This window comes from Rhinopithecus roxellana, chromosome 16, assembly GCF_007565055.1.
Source record: "Rhinopithecus roxellana isolate Shanxi Qingling chromosome 16, ASM756505v1, whole genome shotgun sequence".
NCBI classification, from domain to species: Eukaryota; Metazoa; Chordata; class Mammalia; order Primates; family Cercopithecidae; genus Rhinopithecus; species Rhinopithecus roxellana.
Genome location: NC_044564.1, coordinates 10,652,248 through 10,675,221, shown reverse-complemented (window position 1 = coordinate 10,675,221; position 22,974 = coordinate 10,652,248). Strand labels below are relative to the sequence as shown.

Sequence of the window (22,974 nt, the reverse complement as noted above, 5' to 3'; positions counted from 1 at the left end):
TCCCCAAGTGAGGGACAGGGGCTCCTCAACACCAACAAGGGCCAACGCTGGCTGGGGGTGCAAGTGTCCTGGGGAGGTCTCCACAGCCTGGGCCCCTGAGTGGCTGGGAAGGCCTCCTGCCCAGATGCCCCCAGGTGGCTCCCAGGGTCCTCCCAGGACTCTGCCTCTCCAGCGGCCCACAGTCCCAATCCAGCACCCCAGGCCTCCTCCTGCCCTCACCTCACCACCATCTGGCCCCAACTTGGCCAGGTGCAAAGTGACTTTTCATATTTCTATAGGAATAGCCAAGAAATTCTTCCTAGACTTCTCCACTTCGTATTATGGCGATGAGCAACTGTGTTTTGTTCCTGTTCATGTTTAGACCATCCTCCCTTTGGCCCACTGCAGAATGAAAATGAGTCAGCGCTGTTCCTGGATGAGACCTGCAGGGTGGTCTCCCCACGCAAGCTCCACGGAGAAGCTACCGCGTCACCTGGGGGCAGAGCAGCAACCGTTCCTCGTTCCTGCTTTCCTGGGCACGTGTGGAAGGTTTGCCCCCACCCCACAGATGCTGGATCTGCTGTTCCACAGGCGAGCATGTCCCACTCCACTACACAGGGGCTCCTTGTTCTCACACCCACCGACTATGGGTCTTGGCAATGCCACTTTACCCCTCTGAGCCTCGGTTGGTCTGTGTGAGATCTGGGAGCTAAGAGGACCTGGTGAGGCTGCTGTCAAGCCTGGGTGGGACGGGCCATGGAAAGCGCTGTGCTCACGCCTGGCTGTGGGGAACAGGCTGCCCGGGCTGTGGTGTTCTTATTTATGATTTTCCTCTCCCCTCCATGGGGAAACTCTCTGCCCCAGGCCTCACTTGTAAGTGCAAAGCAGTTTTCCCACCTGTAAAGAACATTCCAGGTTCCATGTGGGAGGTTCCCATCCTGGGTATAGCAGAGCAGGACCCTCTGGGGAGGGCTGAAGAGCCCAAGGGCCACTCAGATACCTGAGAAGGAGCTGGCTGGGGCTCATTCATTGAACAAACATGAAGCTGCCCTCCCAGACCTCCCTGAACCCATGACTGTGTGTACGCACTGATTAAACAGTGTGGAAATAAGGAACAGAATGTGGAGAAGCACCGAGGCAAATGTTCAGGACAGCTTTTGTTCTATTGAAGGTGTTTAAAGCCATGATTTTCTTGAAATATTTCCATGATTTAGCACAAGGAAAATCTTACAGATGAGGACACTCGCGTCCAGAAGGTGGAGACACCTGCTCTGGTCACAGCCAGTGTGGAACCTTGGCAGAGTTTGGGTCTCTGAAAGCAGACAGGGATTTGGGGACATGTTGTTTGCTGCAGATGATCCCAGGAAGCCTGAGGGATCACCTGGGAAGGTGGACCTGGAGGTGAGAAGCTGACGAGTGACCTTGAGCAAATCCTGCAGTGGGGACCCCACTCAGCCTCACAGGAAGTTCAGGTCCCACCTGGATGGGCTCTGTCCCATGGGCGGAGGGTTAGCCCTGGAATATTAATGCCTTTGCTCTGCTGGCTGGTGCAGTGTGTAGGAGAGGAAGCCCCCATGGTGCCTGAGAGAGCCCTCAGGAAGGACACATGCAGGCATTTCAGGGGATGCCGTGGCCTGATGACAACCAGCTCCCCCAGCTGCAGGTGGACCCGGGTGGGCTGAGGAGACATGGGTGGGTCAGCAGCAGCACGGCCACCCCAGGTCTCCCAGATCCAAGGAACACTAGCCAGAATCTTTTTTTTTTTTTTTTTTTTGAGACGGAATCTCGCTCTGTCCCCCGGGCTGGAGTGCAGTGGCCGGATCTCAGCTCACTGCAAGCTCCGCCTCCCGGGTTTACGCCATTCTCCTGCCTCAGCCTCCTGAGTAGCTGGGACTACAGGTGCCCGCCACCTCGCCCGGCTAGTTTTTTTTTTTTTTGTATTTTTTAGTAGAGACGGGGTTTCACAGTGTTAGCCAGGATGGTCTTGATCTCCTGACCTCGTGATCCGCCCGTCTCGGCCTCCCAAAGTGCTGGGATGACAGGCTTGAGCCACCGCGCCCGGCCACTAGCCAGAATCTTGAGTGAGAATCAGGAAACAACAAGACAGACACATGAACCTTGATCAGCTGCCACATGCCTCTGGTGATCTAGAAGATTCTGCACATGTGCAGGGCTGTGTCCACTCAGGAAAGACCAGAGAGGGTCCTAGCGTCCTAGCTATCTACCCATTCTTGGCTAAATGTGAGGACTTACACATGTGCAGAGGAGACAGGAGAAGGCCCAGAAGAAAAGAATATCCCAGGCAGACTGGTAAACTGCCAGAACCTCGAATGCATTCCCCGCCCCACACATAGACCCACTGGCTCAAGGCATTTGGCACCACCTCTGACCAGGTATTAGCTGTTCACTAAGATATGGTGACCCAGGAACAACACTTAGGAAGCCAGAATTCAAAATAAAACAAATTAAAGTAAGCCATGTTAAGAATTAAAGTATGATGAAAATGACTCATTAGAGAAAATACATAAGGAGATACTCATTCATTTAAAAACTGAATAGATATTCTGGAGCTGAAAAGTTTAATAATCGAAATGAAAATCCACTAGAAGGGATTGACAGCAGATCTGAGGAAAGAATCAGGGAACTTTGAAGGTAGATCAGTAAAAATGATCCAGTTGGAAGACTAACAGCAAAAGTTAATAATAAAGGAAGAGGCCAGGCGCGGTGGCTCAAGCCTGTAATCCCAGCACTTTGGGAGGCTGAGACGGGCGGATCATGAGGTCAGGAGATCGAGACCATCCTGGCTAATACGGTGAAACCCCGTCTCTACTAAAAAAATACAAAAAACTAGCCGGGTGAGGTGGCGGGCGCCTGTAGTCCCAGCTACTTGGGAGGCTGAGGCAGGAGAATGGCGTAAACCCGGGGGGTGGAGCTTGCAGTGAGCTGAGATCTGGCCACTGCACTCCAGCCCGGGCGACAGAGCGAGACTCCATCTCAAAAAAAATAAATAAATAATAATAATAAAGGAAGAGAAATGAACAGTGCCTTGAACCTGTGGGAAACAATCAACATATTAATAATCACATAATCAGAGCTCAAGGAGAGGAGAAAGAGAAGGGACAGAAAAATTATTCAAAGAAGTATCTACTTGATACGAAAGAAGCAGGAAAGGAGAAAAGACATGAGACATACGGGAAGCAGATAGCCAAATGGCAGAGATAAATCCAACCATAGCGATAATCAAATTAAATGTAAATGGATTAAATACTTCAATCAAAAGGCAGACATTGACACTGTGGATGAGAAACAAGATCCAACTTTATGCTATCTAGAGCCTAGAACAGAAACATTTCATATTCATAACACAAAATAGGTTGAAAGCAAAATGATGGGAAAACAAGTACCATGCAAACCATAACCATGAGATCTGGAGTAGTTTTATACATATATCAATATTTTTTGTGTGTTTTGTTTTGAGACGGAGTTTCACTTGTGTTGCCCAGGCTGGGGTGCAATGGCACAATCTTGGCTCACTGCAACCTCCGCCTCCCAGGTTCAAGTGATTCTCCTGCCTCAGCCTCCTGAATAGCTGGAATTACAGGCGTGTGCCACCAGGCCCAGCTAATTTTTGTGTTTTTTTAGTAGAGACAATGTTTCACCATGTTGACCACGCTGGTCTCAAACTCCTGACCTCAGGTGATCCGCCTGCCTCAGTCTCCTAAAGTGCTAGAATTACAAGCATGAGCCACCAGGCCTGGCCAGGAGGAGTTATATTAATATCAGACAAAATAGACTTTAAGATAAAGTGTTAACTAGAGATAAAGAGGGGAATTTCATAATGAAGAGACCATTAATTATTCAGGAAGATAAAATAATTATAAATGTCTATGTATTTAACAGCACAGCCCTCTGAGTATATGAAAGTTATAGCCAGTATGATATGGCAAAAAAACAAAAACAAACGAGCAACAGCACCAAAACCAGAAACAAACAAATAAAAAAAGAATTAAAGAAGAAATTAAAGTTCAAAATTAGAAAGGAAGAAGTAAAATGACCTTTCTTAACAGAAAACATAATCCCGTGTGTCAAAAATCCTAAGGAATCACCAACGAACTGTAATAAATGAGTACTGCAGGGTCACAAGATTCCAGATCAATATACAAATATCAACTGTGTTTCTCTATCCTAGTGGTAAGCAATCCATAAATTAAACCAAGAAAACAATTCCAATCACAATATCCCTGAAAAGAACAACATACTTTTTTTTAATAAAAGAACAAATGTAACAAAAGAAGAAGACTTGCATACTGAAAACTATAAAATATAAAACACTGCTAAGAGAAATTAAGGATATTGTAAATGAATGGAGAGATACTCTATGGTATTAGAAGACTTGGTATTGTCAAGGTGGCAGACATCCCCAAACTGATGTACAGATTCAACTCGATCACTAAGAAAATTCCAGTTGGATTTGCTTGTTTCCAAACATTGACAAGTTGATCTTAAAATTTATGTGAGACACCAAAACATTATTTCAAAAGAAGAATGAAGTTGGAGGACTTACATTTCTCTCTTCAGAGCTTCCTAGAGTGACATCAGTCAGAACAGTGTCATCCTGGCATAAAGATGGGCACAAAGATCAATGGACTAAAGTTGGAGTCCAGTAATAAACGCTGACATTTATGGTTTGTTGATTTTGAAAAGGTGCCAAGGCAGTTCTATGGGGAAACAGTAGAATTTCAACAAATGATGCTGGGATAATTGGATATCCTCATGAAAGAGATTTATTTAGGCCCGTACCTCATACTAAAAAATTAACTCAAAATGGATCGTAAATCTAGATGTTAGAGCCAAAAGTATAAAACATCTAGAAGAAAACATAGAACATCTTCAGGACTTCAGCCAGAGTTTTTAGATATATCATCAAAATCATAATCCATAAAAAAATGTATTTCATCAAAGTTTAAAACTTTTGTGATTCAAGAAATACCCATTATGAAAGAGAAGCCACAGACTGGAAGAAAATATTTGTAAGTTAGACATCTGATAGAACTCTTACAACTAATAACAGGAAGACGAACAACTCAAACTAAAAATAAAAAGTAAAATGTAATTGAATATGCTTTTCACCCAAGAAGCATATTCACCCTGAATTTGCTTTTCCCTTAGGAAGAAGGATGAGTGACTAGTAAGCACATGAAGCCACTCAGCATCATGAGTCATTCAGGAAATGCAGATCAAAACCACAATGAGACACCACTTCACACTGCGTAGAATGGCATTAGTCCAAAAAAAAAAAAAAAAAAGGACAATAACAGGTATTGTCATCCATATGGAGAAACTGACACCCTCGCACATTGCTGGTGGGAGTGGGAAATGGTGCAGCCATCGTGAAAAACAATCCAGCATTTTCCTAAATGGTTAAGCGTAGTGTGGCTGATGACCCCCAGTTCAACAACTAGTCATATACCCAAGATAATAAAGACCATATGTCCTGTATCTGAATGCTCATAGCAGCATTCCTCATAATAACCAAAAAGTAGAAAAAGCCAAAATGTCTATCACCTGGTGAATGAATAAGCAAAATGTGTTGTATCCATGCAATGGAACACTGTTCACCCATGAAAAGGAATGAAGGTCTGACACACGCTGCAACACGGATGAACCTGAAGACAGTATACTCAGCCCGGCATGATGGCTCATGTCTGTAATCCCAGCACTTTGAGAGGCCAAGGTGGGGGGGATCACCTGAGGTCGAGAGTTCAAGACCGGCCCAGCCAACATGGCAAAACCCTGTCTCTACGAAAAATACAAAAATTAGCCACGTGTGGTGGTGCATGCCTATAGTCCCAGCTACTCGAGAGGCTGGGGCAGGAAAATCACTTGAACTGGGAGGTGGAGGTTGCCGTGAGCTGAGATCGCGCCATTGCACTCCAGCCTAGGTGACAAAGTGACACTCTGTCTCAAACTAACAAAAAAAAGATAGTATACTCAGGGAAAAAAAAAAAAAAAAAAAACAGACACAAAAGGTCACATATGTATGATCCCACTTACATGAAATGTTCAGAATAGAAAAGTCTCTAGAGATAGCAAGTGGATTCGTATGTCCAGGGTCTGGAGAAGGGATTGGAAATTGATTTCTCAGGGGCGTGAGAGATCTTTCTGGGGTAGTGGGGCCATTCTAAAGCTAGATGGTGCTGGTGGCTGCTCAGGCCTGTAGATGTACTGAGAGTGGTTGAATTGTACAGTGGATGAGCATTACGATGTGTAAACTATATGTCAACAAAGCTGTTAAAAGGAAGTGATCAGAGGTGATTGAGAAGCGATGCTGCCTCCAACTGAGGCAAAGGAAGAAGAAAGAACTTAAAAGTGTTCCCAGAGCAAAAACGCCTGTTTTCTAAAGAGTGGCCCCACAATCGGTTCAAGTCGATCGAAGAGCCTCCCGGAGAAGTAACAGCTTCGTCACCCATCTAGTTCAGGGCTTGTTTCTATAGTAACCTGTGACATGGCCCCCTTCCCAAAACACAGAACAAAACAAAAAACAGAAACTAAGACAATGAATCCCTGAGAACAGTGAGAAAGAAATAAAGCTCTTGCTTCCTTTGGCCTATGGAAGGGTGTGGCTGTTGAGCTGAGCCTTGGAGTTCCTGGGTTTGCCAGGTTCCCCGTTTGGCAGTGCTGGGGGCTTCGAGCCAGCGACCTCAAAGAACGGCCACGCCAGGGAGGCCAGTGTGCATGCAGGTATTGATGTTGGCTTTCCAGGGGTGCAGTGAGCTGCATGACTGAGACCCATTTCCCCATAAAACAGCCAAGCCAGGGAGGCCAGTGTGCACGCAGGTATTGATGTTGGCTTTCCACGGGTGCAATGAGCCGCATAATGGTTTGAGGCAAGGATTTAAACGTTTGAGACAGGCATGACTTGCCACTGTTTTAAAGGTCAGATGCTGCCGTTTCAAAGATACGTCCTGTTGCTTTGCCAAGAGGCCTCATTCCGTGTGGGAATCAGCAGCCACGCTGCTCTGACGTGGCCGGTGACCGTCCCAAGCCCCCACTGCCTCCCTGACCTCTCGCTACCCAGCACCACCCTCTCCAGAGGCGCTCACACCAGTCATCACTCCCCCTCCCAGTGCCCACATCCCCTGCCTGTCTGCTGTGCCGTGTCCACAGTGCCCTGTCTACAGCACAGCTAGCTCAACACATGTGGCATCCACGCCAGGCACCATGCTTCGCCTCACACTGCTGAGCCCACCTGGCCCTGCGTGGCCCACGTGGCTGGGGTACAGGCATGGGGCAGGCTTCTGTGATGGCGTCAAGGACTGGGTGCTTCCTGCCTGTCTCCTCAAGGTCCCCAGGGCTGGCTCATCCCAACTAGGTCCCCTGCTGTGGTTCTCAGATGCTCTCTGCATGTTTCTTCTCTGGGCTCCCTGGCCTATTTCAGAGCAATCACAGACCAGAGGGACTGGGCCCCGTTAGATCAATCAGATGCGCCCTGGAGCGGGGAGCATGGTCACCATCCATGAGGATGCCGGTGTGTTGGGGGAATGCAGGGAGGGGAATGGATACTGGGTGGGCCACCACCAGGCCCGACAGGGCCCTGACTTCCTGCACTAACATCGTCCCAGTGTGCACATCCGCCCAGGACCACTGGGGCCATTCTCACCTTTGGGTCTACCACATGGCCAGGAAACGCCCCCAAAATATATGATGCTCACAAGGCAAAGGCCGCTTGCCCTGAAGGATGCGGGGGCCACAGAGTAGTGGAAAGCAAAGGGATGGGAGACTTATCCCCAAATCAGTTACACACCTGACGGCAACCCAGTCACAATCCCTGGGGTGGTTTCTTTTCTTTCCTATGGAGGGGGTGACTGTAGACAAATTGCATTTTTTTCTTACAAACGTATAATTGTCTGAAATGCAAATATACCATGTTCCGTTTAGGGCAAGTAGCCTCTTCTGATTCTGAGACTACAAATCAGAAAGCACTGAAAATTCAAAAGCCGGAGTTAAATTCCTCAGCAGCGCTTGGGTATGCAGTGGGGTCCATGACAGATGCTGAAACTGTGGGCTCCAAAGGCCAACACAGGAAGGAAGGAGAGAGCCTCAGAGGAGGGGGAAGGTCGGACCGGGTCCACCCCTGGCGTGGCGCCCTCAGCCCTTCTCAGCTCCCAGTGCCGCTTAACATTGCTGGCGGGTGTGAGCTGGGGTCATGCAGCCTCTGAGCGAGCTTGGCCCCTTACTCACCATTTCCAGCCTCACCTTCCTCTCCCGTGAAAGGGGCACGAGGATAACACCTCCCTCGTGGAAGTGCAAGGCTGGTACAGGCTTTAGCCACATCTCTGAGCCCTTTCACCAGCAGGGACTCACCGAACCAAAGAGCTGCACAGAACATTAGCATCCACCCCCACCGCAGAGAGGGACTTCCTGGAGCTCACCTGGGGGAGGGTGTGTGTGTGCAGGTGGGAGGACGGGGAACGTGGCCTCCCTCCACATGGCTCGTGATCTGAAGGCCCCACCTCAGACATCTCCAGCCTCTCAGGTGGCAACTGCCTGAGTGGCGGGTGGTATCTGGGGCCAGGAGACCTGATTCTGCCTGGCTGGGCCTCAGTTTCCCAGGAGATGACTTGGACAGAGTAACACCGCCCCCTCTCTGTGGCACCTGGCTTGGGACTCCCTCCCTCCCTCCCCGCTGCTCTTCCTTCTCCTTATTCCTGGGGTCTTCCAGGAAAGTGCCAATCCCGGAGTAAGATTTGAAGGGGCATTTCCTGCGCTGGCCTCAAGCCCTCTGTGTACCCCTTCCCCAGGTGCAGAGCGAGGGCGTCCGGTCCTCCAGGAGAAGAGCTAGCCTAGGAGCTTAGTGTGTTCCCCGTGTCACGGGGCCTCTTCCACCCCCTGGCTCATGGACCCCATGCCGGCCGCACTGCCTGCCACTTCCCTCCAGGAACCAGCCTTCTGGAAGGGGGATGTTGAGCCCGTGAGGAGCTCCATGAGTGGGGAAGCAGGTGGGGATGGCCGTGTCCACAGCATCATCTTGGCAGCTGATGGGCAGGAGGACAGGTCCAGGCAGCCTCCAGGCACGTTCCTGTTTGTGTGACATTCACCGTGACATGGTGCATACTGTGGCACACAGGGTCCTGTGTTCAGATAAGCCAGGGCCTCGGAGGAACTCAGGCAGAAGAGCGAGCCGGAACACAAACACAGCGCGACCTTTCCCGGGAAGGAGGCCCTCTACAAATGCGCCCTGGGCCCCCTGCCATGCCCTGGGCCCCCATGGCCAAGTGCCCCTCTCTTCCACCACCTGCGACTCCGCTCAGCCCAGTTGAGCCCCAAGAGCCTCTGCTGAGCCCCGGAAGGGCGAGGGAGCCTGGGTGGCCAGAGAGGGCCGAGGCCTGTCAGGATGACTGGGCTCCTTCAGGACAGGCACCCACCTGTGACGGGGACGTGCAGGGACCGCTGTGGCTGCCCTGGCCCAAGACACCCCGGAGGCCAGATGGGCAGGGCCCCTTCTTCCTGGAGGAGGTGGGACTAGGCTGGGTTTTGAAGGATGGCAGCAGCCGGGTGGACGCAGGGCATGGACAGAGGCCATGCGGGCCTAAAACACACAGACTCAGGCGGGCAGGAACTTCGAGGTCAAATCCCGGAGCCCTCGGAGGGGACTCAGGAAATCGGATGCTCAGTGGGGGGCAGAGTTTGGAGCCTCAGCCTTGGGGCAGGAGGTGGAGTATCCAGCAGAGGGGCTGCTGCCCACCACGGCTGTCCTTGCCCTTGGTTTTGGTCCCGGGGAAGTGCAGGGCACAAGAGAGATGCCACAAGGCCCTTGGGTGTCCTTCCTGTGGCTTCCTTCGGTCCCAGGTGGGTGTAAGGAAGGAGACCACTACTACTCCTGCTGCCCTCCTCCCCCCACCTTGCCTAGTTCACAAGACAGGAGGAAAGAGAGAAAGCAAAAAGTTAGAAAGAAACAAAAGTAAGATAAATAGCCAGACAACCTTGGCACCACCACCCGGCCCTAGGAGTTAAAAAACGTAATAATAATAACATCAACCTCTGACCTAAACTACTTGTGTCATCTGTAAATTCCAGACACTGTATGAAAAACAGCATGTATGTAAAACTTTCTGTTCTGTTAGCTGATGCATGTAGCCCCCAGTCACGTTTCCCACGCTTGCTCGATTTATCACGACCCTTTCACGTGGACCCCTTAAAGTTGTAAGCCTTTAAAAAGGCCAAGTATTTCTTTCTCGGGGAGCTCGGTTCTTTCGACGCGAGTCTGCCAATGCTCCTGGCCGAATAAAAAGCCTCTTCCTTCTTTAATCCAGTGTCTGAGGAGCTTTGTCTGCGGCTCGTCCTGCTGTAGGTGACACATCTATGCCACCGCATCCACGCAAGACGCTCTGTTAGAAAAAAGACAGGAAGGAAACGGTTCCAACTTGCAAGTGAGTCACTGGGGAGGTGGGATTGGAAGTGATTTTCTCCCCTCTTTCAGCTTTCTAAGATTTATAACAAGTGTGCATCCTTTAAACGCGTGTCAGGAAGCGACTCCACGAGAGCCTTGTGTCTGGGCAGGAAGAATCCCAGGATTCCCTGGTTTTACTCGTTTGAGCGCCAGCCTCCAGGAGACAGGGCGTGGGGCTGCTCATTCTCCGTGACCAGGCAGCCACTCTGCCTTTGTCCCATGGGTGGTCAGTGGGGTGGCTGAAAGGCTCCCGTGTTCCTCTAGCCCAGGGGATCCGAGCAGCCTGACCGTCACCGTCTCTCTGTAGCCTAGTCAGTGGCCCAGCAGTGGACAGAGGCCCTGCAGGCCACCGAGGAGGACGGAGCCCAGGGACAGAGGAGGAGCCGCAGTGCGGGGGGTCCAGGCCCTGCCCACACCCACAGCCCCACTCTCGGGACACCACAACCCCTGCACCCTGTGTGCTTGCCTTGGGGCATTTGCTTTTCAAACTCCAGGAAAAAATATTGACAGTAACGTGGGAGTAGCAACAATCCAAATAAAAGAACGTGCAATTCACGCGACCTCCCTTCCTCATGATTTGCAGGTACCAGCACATCGCGCACTTTCTCCGTGGTGCGCTGTCCTAATCCTGACTATTTCAGTGCCCAGAAACAAGCCGAGAATAAAAATACCCGTCACCCATGCCCGGCATTAGAAAATCTCCTTGGTATATATTCAGATTATTTTAAAAGGAAATTAAACTCGCAGATATAGCCAGAAGTAGATGGATTTTGTAGGGCTTAAAATATACGTAAAATTTAGGGGTTACTATAAATAATAATAGCAATATGAATCGAAATTAGATAGGAAAATAAAATATTTATGTGAAGTGATAAAAGATCACAAAGCTCACACATGAAAAAGCTGATAGGTGCACTAAACATCATCAAATGGAAGAAACAAACAAGATTTTGATTAGTTACTCCCTGGCATCCCTCTATCAAACTTATTTTTTTCTATATCTCTTGGCTGCTACCCCTTGATTATTGCTTCCTATGAAAATGATTTCCTGGCCGGGCGCGGTGGCTCACACCTGTAATCCCAGCACTTTGGGAGGCCGAGGCAGGTGGATCACGAGGTCAGGAGATCAAGACCATCCTGGCTAACACGCTGAAACCCCGTCTCTACTAAAAATACAAAAAAATTAGCTGGGCATGGTGGTGGCACCTGTAGTCCCAGCTACTCAGGAGGCTGAGGCAGGACGATGGCATGAACCCGGAAGGCGGAGCTTGCAGTGAGCCGAGATCGCACCACTGCACTCCAACCCGGGCGACAGAGCAAAGACTCTGACTCAAAAAAAAAGATTTCCTGTAAATAGAATAGAAAGATAACCCAGCCTTCCCTTTGACGTGAGGTTCAGATTAGATTCTCATCATCAGTTGGGGGCAGCATGACACACGTGGCCGCCGTCATGGATGTGTGTGTGGTGATGTTGCCATGGGCGTCTGCCCCGTAAGCAGCGGCTCTGATCAATTCTCCTTTGCGAGGTGGCCACCAAAGGAGTGCAGAGCTGGCTGGGGCATTCGTGCATGTTCATGACTGAGAACTTTTCACACAGAGAGGACTTCTGTCCTGACGTCTTTATTGTATAATAGATGCTTTTAAGGCTGTAGACTTGAAGTTTATATTTCTCGTTATGTAACACTCTGTTCATTGTTTTTTAGTTTATTGCCTTGTATGTACAAAGGGCAGGCTCTACTGTGTTGGTTCTGTGAAATTCCCCATGTTGCCTGGTATGTGGCCTACTTTAAAACTATTCAGGCCAGGTGCGGTGGCTCAATCCTGTAATCCCAGCACTTTGGGAGGCCGAGATGGGCGGATCACGAGGTCAGGAGATCAAGACCATCCTGGCTAACACGGTGAAACCCCGTCTCTACTAAAAAAAAAATACAAAAAACTACCCGGGCGACGTGTCGGGTGCCTGTAGTCCCAGCTACTCGGGAGGCTGAGGCAGGAGAATGACATAAGCCCGGGAGGCGGAGCTTGTAGTGAACTGAGATCCGGCCACTGCACTCCAGCCTGGGTGACAGAGCGAGACTCTGTCTCAAAAAAAAAAAAAAAAAAAAACTATTCTATGTGTCCTTAAGAAGAATTAACAATTAAGAATTGTTCACTGTAACAATTATAACAATATAATTGTTTAGCTGTTGAGGCAGTATCTTTGTATACTTTACAATTTTGGTTCCAAATCTTCGACATTGGTGTGAACTTTTAAAAGCCTCGGCCTCTGTTTCTAATGGAGAAGTGCTGGCGTCTCCCGTTCCGACTGGATTTGACCCCTTTGTTCTTCAGTCTGTTTTGGCTTCTTGCGTTTTGATGCAGTATGCCTTCAGATTCATGAATTGTGATTGTGCTTCAGATTCATCTTCTTGTGATTGTGCTTTTGTTTTCATGTTGGCCCCCTTTTCATCTATACTGATGAAAAATAAATCATGATTTTGTCTAACAATCTTCTTTATGTATTTTGAACATGTATTATCCCTGCCCACCCCTTTCCACTTCCCTCTTTCCATACATCACTGTTCTCCTGTGCTTAACATGCATCTTTTGGTTCAGATGAACCCATGCATGTGGGCACAAGTGTGTTTTGTGTGCATTTCGCTCTCTTTAAATATCCAGTAAAACAGAACCTTCCTCCCCCCATCAAAGTCTGCACCATTTGTGTTTGTACTACCAGCAGGTAGTTTGCTTTGTTGACATCATTTATTCCCCTGACCTTGGTCTGCTATAGACTTGCTAAAATTCTTCCTTTCAAACTTCCTTTGATGGAAGCCAGTGAGTGGTACACGCTCTCAGTTGCTGTTGTTGTTGTTGTTTAATTTTTATTATTATTATTATTTATTTTATTTTTTTTTTTGAGAGGGAGTCTTGCTCTGTTGCCCAGCCTGGAGTGCAGTGGCCGGATCTCAGCTCACTGCAAGCTCCGCCTTCCGGGTTTACGCCATTCTCCTGCCTCAGCCTCCCGAGTAGCTGGGACTACAGGCACCCACCACCTCGCCCGGCTAGATTTTTGTATTCTTTTAGTAGAGATGGGGTTTCACCATGTTAGCCAGGATGGTCTCGATCTCCTGACCTCGTGATCCACCCGTCTCGGCCTCCCAAAGTGCTGGGATTACAGGCTTGAGCCACCGCGCCTGGCCTATTATTTTTTTTGAGATGGAGTCTTGCTCTGTTGCCCAGGCTGGAGCACAATGGCATGATCTCGGCTCACTGCAACCTCCGCCTCCCAGGTTCAAGCGATTCTGCTGCCTTAGCCTCCTGAGTAGCTGGGATTACGGGCGCATGCCACCATGCCCAGCTAATTTTGTATTTTTAGTCAAGATGGGGTTTGACTAAAAATAATTTTGTATTTTTAGTCAAGACCAAGTTTCATGTTGGTCAGCCTGGTCTTGAACTCCTGACCTCACCTTGACCTCCCAAAGTGTCGGTATTACAGGCGTGAGCCACCACGCTGCACCTCAGTTGCTTTTTAATGTCCAAGATGTCCTTATTTTGCCTTCAATATTTTATGAAAGTTGTGCTGAGAATAATATTCAAAGGTAAATGTTATTTCCCCTGGGTCTGTTAAAGACGTTACTCCATTGTCTTCTGGAAGACGTTACTCCATTGTCTCCATTGTCTTCTGGCGTTGCTATTGAGAAGTCTGCCATCAGCTGACACCTGCGTTTTTGGTAGGTACTGTGGTTCTTCTTTCTGGTCGTTTTGACTTTTTTCTCCTCTCCTGGATGTTCTGCACTTCACTGTAATATTCTAGGAGTGGATTTCTCTTGGTTTGTAATTTAGATCTGGGATCTCACGTCTTTTCAATTCTGAAGAAATCTGAGCTATTACATTGCTTTGTTGCCATTTTAGAAAATGTTTTTCTTTTGGAACACCTATTCTGTTTATATTGAAGCCTCTTGATCTATTCTCCATGTGTGTTAACTTTGTGCATGTGTGGGCATGTGTGTATGTGTGTATGTGTGCATGTGTGCATGTATGTATGCATGGTGTATGTGAACATGTCTATGCCTGCGTGTGTGTGCATGTATGTGTATATGTGTGTGGGTGTGGGTGTGGGTGTGCATTTGTATGTGTGCACATGTATTGTGTGCATGTGTGGGCATGCATGTGCATGCATATGTGTGTGTGGGTGTGTGTATATGTGTGTGTATGTGTGTGTACGTGTGTCTGTACATGTGTGTGTATGCATGTGTGTGTATGCATGTGTGTGTACATGTGTGTATGTGTGTATGCATGCATGTGTGTGTATGTGTGTGTACGTGTGTGTACATGTGTGTGTATGCATGTGTGTGTATGCATGTGTGTGTACATGTGTGTATGTGTGTATGCATGCATGTGTGTGTATGTGTGTGTACGTGTGTGTACATGTGTGTGTATGCATGTGTGTGTATGCATGTGTGTGTGTACATGTGTGTATGTGTGTATGCATGTGTGTGTGTGTGTGTGTGTGTGTGTGTGTGTGTCTGTGTGTGTGTTGTGTTTTCAGAGCTGCTGCACTCTGATTGGTTTCCTCCACTCATTTTATTCCTAGCTCCAGGCTGGAGACTGAATCTATCTGTAACACCTCAATTTCTCCTTCAAATTTTCCTGTCTTCATTGATATTGTTAGTACTATCTTCCATGACACTAAGTCTCTTTTCTATTATGTCAAGTCTGGAATTTAACCTGTCTATTGAGTTTTTTATTCACTTTATTATTCATCTTCAAGATTTGTAATTATTTCTATTTTGTCTCTCCTTGTTTCTTATATTCTGGCCAGTTCTAATTTTATACTTTATATTTTTTAAATCTCTAGGCATCTTGATCATACTCCTGCAGTCTTTTTTTTTTTTTTTTTTTTGAGACGGAGTCTCGCTCTGTCGCCCCGGGCTGGAGTGCAGTGGCCGGATCTCAGCTCACTGCAAGCTCCGCCTCCTGGGTTCACGCTATTCTCCTGCCTCAGCCTCCCAAGTAGCTGGGACTACAGGCACCCGCCACCTCGCCCGGCTAGTTTTTTGTGTTTTTTAGTAGAGACGGGGTTTCACCGTGTTAGCCAGGATGGTCTCGATCTCCTGACCTCGTGATCCACCCGTCTCGCCCTCCCAAAGTGCTGGGATTACAGGCTTGAGCCACCGCGCCCGGCCACTCCTGCAGTCTTAACGTGTGTGTCAGACTTTCCTTGGCTGATGTAAGTTCCTGTACCAATTGCTCATTTTTAGCCTGCCTTTCTTAGTGTGGGTTTCCTTGGGTAATTTGGAACCTGGCCTTGCTCAGTTCAAGGTGAGGATATTGTGTCTCTGCATTTCTGCCTTTCTCCACTATCTTGTTGTCATTGTCCTCCGTCTAACAGTGTTTCGTAGCCTCTGCCCTGGGTCCCAGGCTTCTGCTCTGCAGTGATGGGGAGGATGTCACAGATAAAGTCACCCTTTCCAAGGATGGCTTGTCTCAGCTTCTGCTCTCCAGGCTGTGTCGATGTCCTCTTGCCTTCCTATGCCCACAGAGTTCCACTAAGTTATAAGAAGTAACAGCCCTGGGATGTGTCAGGAAGGGTTTCTCAGCCTCCTTTCTGGAGTCAGGGAAGCCGCTCCCATCACTCCCAGGAGCTGGACCCAGGCCCTCTCTGCCTGCCTTGGGACTTGGGGCTGACAGGCCCCTGCCTCTGCCCCGTCACCAGCCTGTGCTTCTCCTCCACTCCTGGTTTCATGTGAGTGTGTGTGTGTGTGCGCATGTATATATGTGCACACATGCATACACACACACACACACCTGTCTTGATCTTCTGTCTGTCTGACCTATTGCTGCTCTGTGTGTGGGGCAGAGCAGTTCCTTATTGCACACCGTGCTCAGGAGTGTGAACACCCTCTTTAAGTGCACACGGTACCGTGTTCACACAGGAGGGTCCCTCTTTTTTCCATGATGAATCTGAGGCCAAGTAACCTGCCTAGAGATGCAGGAATTTCAGCCGAGACCCAAGCCCATGGGCCTCAGACTCCAATCTGCAATCCCTTTGGCAGTGTGCACATCAGTGCGTGTGGGATGGTTGGAGGGTGCCTGTTACTGCTGCACACGTCCCCACCAGGAGGCCTGCACGCCCTTCACTCCCTTCAGTTTCCTCCCAGGTGAAATCTGCAAACCTGCTCCTCTGGACCTGGTCCTGTCCGGATGATCCTCTGGGATTAACAAGCTGTTATTCAACAGCCTCCAACAACAATGGCACGTTATCTGCTCCACTGCAGAACTGGCCGTGGTTTGCATCCAGGAAGGGATTGGTCAGTCACCTGTGCCAGGTCCCTGGGGGACCCTGAGCCCAGTGGTATAAAGGGCGGCTGTGGGAGGAGTGGCACAGCCTCTCCCAGCCCCAGCAAGCGACCTGTCAGGCAGCCGTGGACTCAGACCCCAGAGATGAAGGCCCTGCTCCTGGCCATCAGCCTCAGCCTCATTGCTGCCCTGCAGGCCCACCACCTCCTGGCCTCAGACGAGGAGATTCAGGATGTGAGGCCGGGATGGGAAGGGTGGGCTGGAGGGGGCATGGGGTGAGGTTGAGACTGGATGGAGACCCCATCCCTCCCCCATCCAAGGAGACCCTCATTTTTGGGTTGGGCGTTAAAGTCCTGCCCCGAGGGAATGATGAGATGGGGCAGTAGGGGTCTGGGCTGGTCGGGGAGGGAGTGCAGGGGCACAGAGGGGGCAGGACTGGGAGGGTGGGGGTCTGGCTGACTTCACTTCTCCCTTGGGAGAAGGGGTGGCTCCAGCCCCTGTGGTCCTGGCTGACTTGTAGGGGCTGGAGCCACCTTCGGGTGGGCCTGGCGAGGGTGCTGGGTGTTTTCTGGGTGGGTTAGATTGGGGAATGCTCCCCGTCTCCAGCCCTCAGGGTGCAGTAGAGTCTGGGGGCTGCAGGCCAGGGAAGAGTAGGGGAGGCTCTGGAGCGGTTGGCCTGAGCCTGATAGAGAGGAACTTTCTCCAGGTGTCAGGGACGTGGTATCTGAAGGCCATGACGGTGGACAGGGAGCTCCCTGAGATGAATCTGGAATCGGTGACACCCATGACTCTCACAATCCTGGAAGGGGGCAACCTGGAAGCCAAGGCCACCATGCTGTGAGTGTCTGCCAGCTGCTGGGCAGCCTGCAACCTGGTCTAGGGCCTTCCCTTTCCCCACCCAGGAGAGCTCTGGTGCTGGGGAGGTGGGCAGACCTGCTGGGAGGCCCCTCTCAGCCCCGCCTGCAATGTTCGAGGGCAAACTGTACCACTGAAGTGCCTTGGCTGGAGGGGGCCTGAGGGGACAGAGGCACCGGATCAGATCTTGTGGGCTACCAGTGGCAGCTCTGGGTACCACCCACCTCCTCCTCCGACTAGGGAATGTCTGGTGACGTGCAGGCCTCTTTGGGAAAAGGTGTTTACCCCCCCAACCAGAGTCTGAGATGGCGGGCAGGGCCTGCAGACCCTAGACTCGCAGTCCTGGCAGTAAACTTCTGCTTTGGAGAAGTGCAGGGATGGGGCTTGCAGAATGACGAAGAGGGGGCAGAGGACGCCATGGAGAAGACCCCCTTGAAGTCCCTGCATAGAGCTCACCTGTGCTGCTTCCACCCACATGGCTCACATCTTTGACCGCCCACCTGTGTGATTCACCCACGTGGCTCCCACCTGCACAACTGTGTGGTTTAACCCCTGTGGCTCCCTCCTGAGTGGCTCCCTCCTGAGTGGTTCCCTCTTGAGTGGTTCCCTCCTGAGTGGCTCCCTCCTGAGTGGTTCCCTCTTGAGTGGCTCCCTCCTGAGTGACATGCAGTGCCTGTGCTTCGGTCCTGGGGGCTGACCCTTAGGAAGTCACTGACCCTGGCAACTGACCCCGATTTTTTTTTTTCCAAAAACCCCTAACTGAACCTTTCCTTCTCTGGGCCAGATGATGATGGATGTGGGGCTTGTCCCTGAATGTCTCCAAAAGGAAGAATGCAGCTGGTGGGATGAGGCTCAGGCCCACGCCACAGGCACTGCCTGCAAACCAGGCGGCCTGGGTCCCTCTGGCAGGAAATGTCTTGGGGGTGGAGGGGTTGGAAAGGCAGCCACCAGGAGGAGTGGTGCAGAGTTCCTGGCCACCTTGGGAGACCCCGGGAACTGCCACGTGTGACCCGAAGGGGCCGCTGGTGCTTGGGTCTGAGATGCAGAGAAGCACCCTCCTCTATGGGCCTGTGGCAGACTCGGGGCCACCTTTGCAGGGCATTGCAGCGTGGTTGCTCCAGGGCCAGGGGAGGCACAGGCCAGGGCCACTTTGCCAGGGGGCTTCTGTTTTCCAGGATAAACGGCCAGTGCCAGGAGGTGAAGGTCGTCCTGGAGAAAACTGACGAGCCGGGAAAATACACCGCCAGTGAGTCCTGGAGCCTGAGCCACAGCCTGAACTCGAACACATGCTGGAATTGGGGGGGCAGCCAGTGCCTTTTTGGGGTGGCCTTTTGGCCTGCTGCCCCTGACTCCACTAAAAGCCCACTCTCCTCTCCCACTGGTCAATTTGCGTTAGAGACTTGAATACCTGACCCCAGACACCAGGTGTGACGGGTTTATTCCGGGGCGGACCCTCAGGGCTTTCCCTGTAGCCCTGGCTGTGGCTCCGGCAGGGCCAGGAACAGAGTCGTATCTGGCTGCGGGGTGCTGCACCCCAACTCCCACGTCCGCAGACCTCATACCCAGAGGAACCCCTGGTGACTCACTGGTTTGGGATGTGGCCGCCTCTCGGGTGCATCAGGTTCCTGGGAAGTGGGGGTCCCATGGCCTGGGGCTCAGGCCTGGTGGGGAACCTGGGTCGGAGAGCTCTGGGAGGCTGGGAGGGTGCAGGAGCTGCGAGGCTTGCTGGGCCGGGTGCCGCACGCTGTCCCGGGATCCTCTCTGAAGGGCCCGGTGGCTAATTCAGGACTGTGCTGCTGTCCTTCTGCAGACGGGGGCAAGCACGTGACATACATCATCAGCTCACACGTGAAGGACCACTACATCTTCTACTGTGAGGGCGAGCTGCACGGGAAGCCGATCCGAGGGGTGAAGCTTGTGGGTGAGTCCCGCACCCCCACCCTGCAGCCCAAGCCTCCACCCGCCCTCCCTCCTCCCACGGCCTCCTGCACCCTCTTCCCCACGGGAGAAGCCAGTGGAACCCAGGAACCCGCTGCAGTTTCCTTAGGACGAGTTTTCCTGATAAAGGCCCCAATTCCCACCCCTGGAGTTCAAGATTTCGGATGTCCCGGCCTAGGTCTCTGCAGCGAAGGCAGGAAGGAGCCGCGGCTGTCGGCACAGGGGCTCAGAGGTCACACGTGTCCCAGGGCAGGCCAGGCCCTCCCCCGGGGCAGCTCCCTGCAGCGTCATCCTTGAGCGCGTTCCTGCGGGGTGTCCAGCGGGGAGAGGAACGGGGATGTGAGCAGGAGTCTGTGTGGAAAGAATGTTCCAGCTCCCAGTGTTGAATTCCGGATGCTGTGGCTGCCACAGACAGTGACGTGTCAGCGCCATCCCTGTCTGAGGTCGAGGCCCATGAAGGCTCCTGAGTTCTCCCTGGATCCAGGGGTGGGCGAATGACAGAGGAATGGGACAGGCAGTGCCCTGGTGGCCCCGAGGGGAGAGGCGCTTCCTCCAGGGTGGGCCTGTCCTGCCGTCCATCCTCACTCCGGGAGATGCCTGGGGATGGACGGAGAGCCCTTCCTGTTCTCCCAGTTCTGCTGCCTCGGGAGCCTTCTCAGCCGTGCACGGCACCCTGGTCCCACTTTGCCAGCCCGAGGGCCTCTGGATTCAAGTCCCCCTGTGGTGGGCGAGGTCCCCCTCCCCAGCCCAGCTCAGGCCTCCAGGCCAGGACAGGGTGCCGGCGACTGCCCAGTTCTGCCTCAACCACCCACATCTCGCCCTGGAACCCACAGGCAGAGACCCCGAGAACAACCTGGAAGCCTTGGAGGACTTTGAGAAGGCTGCAGGAGCCCGCGGACTCAGCTCAGAGAGCATCCTCATCCCCAGGCAGAGCGGTAGGAGGCATGGCCCTACAGAGCCCCCCATGTCCCCGCGTGGGGACATCAGCAGAGCCGCATTGCATGGGCGTGTAACTGTGCTGCGTCTAATTCTGGCTTTGTCCTTCCTGGGGTGGTGGAGCTGGTGGCTGTTGAGGGGCCCCAGTCCTGACTGCATTCCTGGGGTCTCCTGACTCACCTGTGCTTCCTTTTCCTGCAGAAACCTGCTCTCCAGGGAGCGATTAGGGTGAGTGAACAGCTTTAGAGGACATTTGAGAAAATCCAGCCTTGGGCTCCGTGGTGCTTTAAGAGGCCCTGGGGTCTCTCCCACCCACCACACTCCTACCTGGGTGGGAGACACCTCACCTAGGCCAGGCAGGTGGGAGATCTTCTCCTGAGCTGCCCGCACTTGGGCACCAGCCTCCGCTCTTGCCCTGGGAGTGACTCCTGGGAAGCTGAGAAGCCCACAGTACTGAGCCAGCCTTTGCTGGCTGCTAGTGGAGATGGTGTCTACCCCCAGCCCCGTGGGCGGGAGCAGGCAGGAGACTCAGGTTCCTCCTCAGCACCCCTCACCCTCAGCTGTCTTTGTGACCTCGCTTACCTGATGAGTTGCTCAAAGATTCAGCAAAGTGACAGGTGTGCCTGTGCTCGCTGTGTCAGATGGACCCCTTGCTGGCTGCACAAGGGGACCAGAGTTCGGAGACTCGCCCAAGGTGTGGGCAGAGCCAGAATCCCAGACAGCATCGCTGTCCTTCCCGCACCCTCCCCTTGGCCTGCAGTCACCCTGATGCCTCTTCACTCAGCAGGGAGCTCTGTCAGCAGGCTACGGGGGTGGTCCCTGCTCCATCTGCTCCAATCTGGAGGCTGGAGCCCCCACCTGCAGCCCCCAAGAGCCCCTGTGTGCCCCTGAGATCCAGCACGTGCCCCCACACCATCGCCCCCGAGAGCCCGCATGTGCCTTCCACCATAGCCCTCAAGAGCCCAGTGTGTGCCCCCACCATAGTCCCCGAGAGCCTGCATGTGGCCCCACACTGCAGCACCCAAGAGCCCGTATGTGCCCCCACGTCGCATCCCCGTCCCACCCTCCCTGTCATGGCCTCACTCACCCTCCCCCCTTGTTTCTAGGGCAGGGGCACCTTGGCTCCTCAGCAACCCAAGGACAGCACCACCCAGCACCTCCGTCATTCACAGGGATATGGAAAAGCTCCCCACCCCTGCAGAACCCGGCCGGCTGCACCCCTTCCTACCACCCCCCACCTTCCCCTGGCCCTGTGCCTCCTCTCCTGGTTCTCCATAAAGAGCTTCAGCAGTTCCCAGTGACTCCGTCTGTCTGTGGGGTTCCTCAGGGTGGGGGGTGCTGGCTGGGTGCTCCTTTGGGTGCAGGGAGGGGATGGGAAGCAGGAGGAAGGACAGGGGACCAGCCTAGGCCCAGTTCTCCATGGTGGGTGCCACAGGCCAACAGTGCGAGGGGCCTGGAGGGGTCTGGCAGGGCGACTCAGCCTGAAGGTTCCGGGGTGCTTCCTGCAGGTCAGACGCCCAGGGTATCTAATGTCCCACTCCCCCCCAAAAGAAAAAGGCAGCCCAGGCCTGGTGTGTTTCCTCACCCCAACCCCAGCAAGAGAAGGGAGCACAGGCAGGCTTATTCCTCCCCTGGATCAACAGGAACCCCTCCAACTACAAGAGGCCAAGGGATCCGCTCTCCCTCCCACCAGGCCTGTGTCTCACCTCTGCACTGGGAAATACTGGGGCTGCCTGGCCTGGGGAAACCCCCCATGCCCCCAGGCAGGCCCAGCAGGAGCAGGGCAAGTCCAGCAGCCACAGACAGGCCAAGCAGACCCAAGCGGTACCACAGAGACGGTGAACACCGAGCTGCTCTTGGAACCACGGTCCACAGAAGAAACCAGGACCTGTGTGCTGAGGCTGAACAGGGGGGTTGCCTGCTAAATTCCAAGATTTAAATAAGGCCCAGAGTCTCTTGGCAGAATAGGCAAAATGTCGAGGCAACAATTTAAAAAAAATCACCCATTAAACCAAGAACCAGAAAAAATCACAATCTGAATAAGTAAAGACGATAAAATGATGCCGACGAGATGAGTCAGGCATCAAAATTGTCTGACAAGGATATTAAAGCAGACATCATAAAACTGTTTCCCCACGCCTGTAGTCCCAGCTACTCGGGAGGCTGAGGCAGGAGAATCGCTTGAACCCGGGAGCAGAGGTTGCGGTGAGCTGAGATCGTACCACTGCACTCCAGCCTGGGCAACAAGAGCAAAACTCCGTCTCAAAAACCATTTCTGCAAGCAACTCCTAATGCACTTTATTTATTTATTTATTTTTATTTATTTACTTTTCGAGACAGAGTCTCACTCTGTCACCCAGGCTGGAGTGTAGTGGCGTGATCTTGGCTCACTGCAACCTCCGCCTCCCGAGTTCGAGCAATTCTCATGCCTCAGCCTCCCTAGTAGCTGGGAGTACAGGTGTGTGCCACCACGCCTGGCTAATTTTTGTATTTCTTTGTCGAGACGGGGGTTTCACCATGTTGGCCAGGCTGGTCTC

At 52.0% G+C, this 22,974-nt stretch overlaps 1 protein-coding gene and 1 long non-coding RNA gene across 3 annotated transcripts; one reads left to right on the top strand and one right to left on the bottom strand.

The window, feature by feature from the left end:
* Window positions 1-1,117: 1,117 nt before the first annotated feature.
* LOC115893925 lies at window positions 1,118-4,969 on the bottom strand. Its single transcript, XR_004053959.1, has 3 exons — window positions 4,780-4,969; window positions 4,544-4,697; window positions 1,118-1,291 (listed from the first exon to the last, which is right to left on the bottom strand). It is a non-coding gene; the product is annotated as an uncharacterized LOC115893925 (long non-coding RNA).
* An 11,829-nt stretch (window positions 4,970-16,798) lies between these two features.
* LCN1 (lipocalin 1) lies at window positions 16,799-21,738 on the top strand. 2 transcript variants are annotated; one of them, XM_010372753.1, is made up of 7 exons: window positions 16,799-16,942; window positions 17,415-17,545; window positions 18,739-18,809; window positions 19,374-19,484; window positions 20,335-20,436; window positions 20,639-20,665; window positions 21,549-21,738. In XM_010372753.1, exons 1-6 carry the CDS (start codon window positions 16,853-16,855, stop codon window positions 20,662-20,664), a joined length of 531 nt encoding a protein of 176 aa, XP_010371055.1. In that variant the 5' UTR covers window positions 16,799-16,852; the 3' UTR covers window position 20,665; window positions 21,549-21,738. The 2 variants fall into 2 exon arrangements, with proteins under 2 accessions (XP_010371055.1, XP_010371054.1); XM_010372752.2 differs by having other exon boundaries at window positions 16,801-16,942; window positions 21,544-21,730.
* The last annotated feature ends 1,236 nt before the right edge of the window (window positions 21,739-22,974 follow it).